Raw genomic sequence first — 6,025 nt, 5'->3', positions numbered from 1 at the left:
TTTGATGGCAATCTCTATGAACTAATGTGCGTTGAGTTATACTTGAGGTGAATCTTTATGTTCATTTGTTGATGATGGACATGTAAAGACATTCGAGAGTGAGTCTTCCCCATTGTGGAGTATAGGGAGCAATCCACAGCAAACACAATCAAGAAAGATATTCCATCTTGAGGCAAACATAATCATGATTTTTCTAGCAAGTGAAATTTGCGCAAGAAAAATGTATGATATCGATATGGTTTCTCTTTCACTAGTCTGATGGGAGACATGGTTATATGATCGATAGCCGTCGATGTTCATACATAAATGAATAAAATATTCATTTGTATCTATATACTCCCTCCGTTCCTTTCTATAGTGCTTATTGTTTTTTGGCACGGAAATTAGCGCGAGCCATTTTTTCACACAAAACCCCTAGCGATATCACAGACAAAATAGGAAACTGAAAACAGATCTCAGAAATACATGACCAGATCAGTTTCCAGATTTTCTGGACTTGACCTGATCGGTGGAAGGGGTTCTTTGCAAAAAAAAACATAGCTTTACTCTTATATTCTGAAACAAATGCGAAAAAACAATAGGCATTATAGAAAGGAACAGAGGGAGTAATATGTAAACCTCCATAGACATCTAAATAAATGTTCTTGAGGTATAAAATGTATTTTTATCTACATATTGTACAAATGTCCATACGATTTTAAAAATTGCACAAAGAGAAAAATTCATACAAATAAACAAATGTTCACAAAAAGCAGAAAAACACTCCTGATATTTTAGACAATCCATCTATTCATAGCCAGACAGCCAGCTAACTTGCCAAATAGTGAAATCACTAGCTAACTTGCCAAACAGTAAAATTCTGAAAAGCAGCTTCTCCTACACAGTAACTTTTCCTGGACAGCCAGCCACAACCCAAACAAACGGTATTTATTACCGATGTATTCATGGATCTTGGATCCCCCAAAATCTCTTTTGCTTGTTTGTTAATATATGCAGAATCTGTGATATATTCATGATAACCTGTGACCGTGGAACATGATTGTAGCCTGATGTAAATTTCTGACGTGGAGAGGGCTCACGTTGGTCCATGCATCTTATTTATCTACTTCATGTTGCAGAAAATTCTTGTTTATATACTCCATTATATTTATTGAGCCAATCGTTCTTGTTCAAACAGATTTTTTTTGTTGAAGGGAATCTCAAGAACAAATGCTTCAGATCCAAATGTCAATGGATGGTTTGTTTTGAATAAATTTTTTATTTAATCTCCATATGTGTAAATCGTGTTGGGTTTCTGTACCATTTTTTATGGGTAATATCAGAAATTAATTTCGTATCATATAAAAAATATGGCAATGTCAGAAATAAATTTCTATCATATGAATTTTTTTATTGTGCCATGAGAATGGGAAAGAGCGGAGAAAAATGAACGATAAAGTTTGTGTATTATAAACCAATTTTACGGTTCAAACTGATCTATTGAATGATTCTTGTTCATGCCATATTAATTTCCCATTCTGTTCTAGACAGAACTACATCGAGGTCGACCTTGTTTTTGCTTATAGTCAGGTCACCGAAATTATCCATTTGTGGTAAAGGAATATTTCCAAAAATAGTAATAGTGGGCCCGCATGGGAACCAAAGGAAAGCACTGGCAACTCTTCAACGGCGGAGTAACAACCGTGCGGCTGATGGAGGAGTGGTTTAGCTCCAGAGGGCGGGGAGGTCGGCAGCCTGAACCGTCCGCCGAATGGTAGGGAGGCCGGCAGCCGAAACCGTGCGCTGGGGGGTGTGGAGGCTGACGGTGAGTGGCTCGGCGCAGGAGGATGGGATGGACGTGAGAGAGCTAGCCGTGGACGGGCGCCAAACAGCGAGTGACATTGGCGGCGTGTGTGGCCACAGGAGGCATGAGTAACCCATGCGGTGGTGTCGGGAGAATGTGAAATTGGGGAAAGTTTGTTATTTTAAAATTAAAATTGGGGAAATTTGGGTGAGGAAGAAAGCAGGATTGTCCGACTTTTCTCAGTACTCCAATACCAACAAGCACTGACATGTGGTTTTCTGTGGTTATCATTACAAAAAAAGTATTATCATCCTAATGACCAAGAGATAATAATATTTTTCATTTATTTGCAAAAAATGTTTGGTTACTTAGTATTTTGTTTTATGCTTTCATGCGATAAATGATTTGTTCATCCAATTTGCACCGGGAGTACTTTATGTTCACATTCTTATATTTTTATGAAAATAAAACTTCATGCTAACTCGATAGATTGATTGTGCGGGATGGCTACGAGTTGACAAAGAGATTTTTGATACACATACTCAAGTACCTTGCTAATGACATTGAAAATAACATACAGGATGTTGTGCGAGCATATGTTATTCACGATCAAGAGAGCATGGATTTAATAAATAATATAAGAAATAATATGTCGGTCGTTGTCTTTTATAATTATTACACTAAATTATGTGATATGATCTTATGATATTTTAAATATTATGTGGTTATTTTTATGTACTTAAATGTTTTTGTGCATCATTTATACTTGTAATATTTGTGAAACTACATAAAGTAGGGATCCACGCAATATTGTGACTGGCATAAGGTAGGGAGCCGTGGCGAAGCACGGGCATTCCACTAGTAGTATGTAGAAGTCTAGGAACAACCAAAACAAAAATTGGAAAAATTGACACAGAAAAGTAGGAAAACGAATCAAAAAGAAAAAAAACAGAAGAAAAACCAACTGACAAGAAACCTAAAAGGAAACCGGAAAACGAAAAAGCCCGAAGAAAACCACCTCGAAAACGTACAACACGAAACAAACGGGGCAAATGGACCTGGTCCATACATACGCAGAGGTACGCGAAATAATATTTATTATTTGCGACATAATCACCACGTATCAGTGATACAGCTTGTGCCAAATAATAAAAGTGCAAAAAAAAGTGCGTGGTAAATTGTAAAGTCGCCCGCACTGCACTGCTCTCTCCCCCACTCTCCCGTTCTCTGGACACGGCGGCGACGAGCAGCAGCGCGCGGCGGCCATCTGCAGGCGCGAACTAGCCTGCGAGCGCGGCACTACAGGGCCGGCGAGCGGCGTAGGAGGTCAGGTATGCGCCTCCCCCATCCCTAAATTTCTCCACTTCTCACTTTTACTAGATTGTTCTTAAACCTAGATTCTGAAATATTAACCTAAACACCGACCGTTGTCGTTCGGTTCTGAATGTCTGCAACAAATCCGAATCCTTCTTCGCGAGGATACATATGCGCGCATTTTAGGTTCGATTATTCTAACAAAATCTTCACCCAACATTTCGGGGGCTGACCTAACCCCAACGCGAGGCAATGGGGTTAAAGACTTAAAGGTGTGGCCAGATCAGGATTTTTTTTTTTTTGCACTAGATGGCCCGAAAGACCACCTTGAAATTTATGGCGTTTGGCTATACAGCCAAGCTGATATGGGTGCTTCTCTCAGAAATGCTTCGGTTTACTAGTTATCTGATCCTGGAGATTCGTGCAGTAATCTCACAAATTAGCCGGTGTTTGCAGCATTTTTTATATTGTAATGGACCTGGTTATTGCATAGACTTGTGTTCCTTTTCTTTCATGAACCTTTTTTTGAAATGGAGACGAAAACTTTGCCTCAATCTATCATTTAGGAAGGAGTTTGACAAGAAAGTAAAAACATTATTACAAAAAAGCCTACTCTCCCGGTATCATTTCGCCCAAACTCTTTGCACCTGCAATTACCCACAAGCGGAATCCACTCTTAATCTTATCTAAGACCACGGAAGGTGGTGCATGCTTATTATGGAAGACTTGCATTACGTTCATTCCAAATCTCCCAAAAGGTTAGCGAGGTAAGGGAGGCCAAAGCCTTTTGATCCGGGATAGAGGCATCCAACATCATGCTCCACCAACTTTTGATTGAGTGATCCATCCATTGGCAGGGATGAAGAAAGTGAAGACCCAACCACTCTTTTGTGAGGCCCATAGCCAGATGGTGTATCTTCAGTTCACGAGGAGATAAGTGACCGACTCCACGGTTTGCTTGCATAGTGGACATAATCCGCAATTAGGCCATCCTCTTTTTTTCCAAATGGTCCGCCGTCCAAATTCTATTTTGAGACCTTGGGAGGGACCCAAGCCTTCCATATCATTCTATTCATATTGGAGGACCCAACCACTTTACGTTTGGTACCGGTGGTTGAGTCCTGAACCGACCAAAGAAAGGCACGCTCCAACTTCTTGATGTAGTTTAAGGTGGGAACCGGAAGATGCGTCAAGTAGTATATTGCTTGCAAAGAGATGGCCGATTTATGAGGGAGGAAAGGCCAGCCATGGTAATGTATATTTGCCATTCCATGTTGGGAGCTTGCCAGTGCACTTGTCTTCGAGGTGCTGGAAATCAACCCTCCTAAGGCGTCAAACCGAAAGTGGGAGCCCAAGATATCTCATAGGGAATCCTTTGATTATGTCAGAATCTGCTATTTTTATGCTCTTCTAACAAAATGTTGCGCAAACTTTCAGGCAGACATTCAGCTGAGAATAATTAGGTCATGTTCAGTATGTTTGCAGCCATTGTAAATACATTTTGGTCGTATATTAGGATATATCCCACTGATAAAATTAGCATCAATAATGGCGGGAATCTTGTAGTAATAATAGTTGGAGCCTTTGGATGCTGATAAATTTCTGACATCTTTCTACCTCTATGGGACTGCTGCAAGAGAGATGCCCTCTCTGGTGTGGAGTTGCGAGTAGGCAGATGAATTAGTAGGAACAAACTTTTTTATACATGGTGCAGGCTGCATAGGGTCTGAAACTGGTACATCGGTGCATGCCAAGAGGTGCATGATTGCTTGGCTCTGCTGTAGTGCCACCCTTTTCAAAGATAACAGAATGTGGGAATTATTTAAATGTCTGTTTTGAGATTTATGCCAAGTTTTCATATAAAAATCCTGCAGCACAACTTTTCTAATACATTTATATAAGTGGACCAAAGTTCATTTTTCTACAGTTAATTTTTGCAAAGAAAGAATATTTAATGTAGAACATTAGAAGAAAAAGAATCTGTAAAATTGAGCTTTTAGTATAGATGCATAATATGCTGCCGTAGCATGGTGCTAATATAAAAGCAGAAACGTCTTAGTGTAGATGCATAGACTGTAAATTTGCAATTGTATGACCTCTGTAACAGAAGAAATACATTTTCCACTGTTCTGCTCTGTAATTCCGTGAATGATTGATGCACCTCTTAAAGTCAGGCTGATATGTTTTATAAATTTGACTTTTAGCAGGTAGTCAACCATGGTTTTCCTTCAGGCGGAGATGTGTTGGAATGTTCTGATCCCTGCTGACCAGCTGAGCCCAGAGGGTCTGTTGCTCCGCAAATCCATTATCGTGCGTCTTCTGGAGGACATAACAAACAGGAAAGCTTCCAAGGACCATGGCTACTACATCGCTGTCAATGAGCTGAAGGCGATATCTGAAGGGAAAGTTCGTGAGCTGACCGGAGATGTTCTTTTCCCGGTCACATTTACCTGCATCACTGAGAAGCCCATGAAGGGTGAGATCTTGGTCGGCTCTGTGGAGAAGATCCTGAAGCATGGCGTGTTCCTCAAATCTGGACCGATGGAAAACATCTTTCTGTCAGAGAAGACAATGAGTGAATACAAGTACCTTGGCGGCGAGAGCCCAATGTTCAGGAAGGACCACTCGAAGCTTGAAAAGGATACCATCGTGCGCTTCAAGGTCATGGGCTTCCGGTGGATGGAAGCAGATCGCCAGTTCCAGCTCCTCGCAACGCTGGCTGGTGATTTCCTCGGGCCGCTGTGAAGCGTCTGCTTCCACAGGCTTAGCATGCCCCCTGCTGTATATTTTGTTATCTGGGCCGATGGATGGATGTGTCTGTACTGCGTTAAGTTTAACTTGCAGAGTGAACTTCGCTGTTGTAATGACTGATGGAACATGGTTGGTTGGTGTAACTTGTGGATGCTGACGCAAGCTCTAGCTGTCATG

General features: G+C 40.9%; 1 protein-coding gene across 2 annotated transcripts; it reads left to right on the top strand.

Annotated features, from left to right (window-relative positions):
* The first annotated feature begins 3,049 nt into the window (after positions 1-3,049).
* On the top strand, positions 3,050-6,025 carry LOC124678642 (DNA-directed RNA polymerase V subunit 7-like). 2 transcript variants are annotated; one of them, XM_047214503.1, is made up of 2 exons: positions 3,050-3,114; positions 5,302-6,025. In XM_047214503.1, exon 2 carries the CDS (start codon positions 5,315-5,317, stop codon positions 5,840-5,842), a length of 528 nt encoding a protein of 175 aa, XP_047070459.1. In that variant the 5' UTR covers positions 3,050-3,114; positions 5,302-5,314; the 3' UTR covers positions 5,843-6,025. The 2 variants fall into 2 exon arrangements, with proteins under 2 accessions (XP_047070459.1, XP_047070460.1); XM_047214504.1 differs by having other exon boundaries at positions 3,055-3,114; positions 5,305-6,025.

The sequence above is a fragment of the Lolium rigidum genome, chromosome 7 (assembly GCF_022539505.1).
Source record: "Lolium rigidum isolate FL_2022 chromosome 7, APGP_CSIRO_Lrig_0.1, whole genome shotgun sequence".
In the NCBI taxonomy this organism is placed as follows: domain Eukaryota; kingdom Viridiplantae; phylum Streptophyta; class Magnoliopsida; order Poales; family Poaceae; genus Lolium; species Lolium rigidum.
This window is presented reverse-complemented; position numbering and strand designations above follow the sequence as displayed.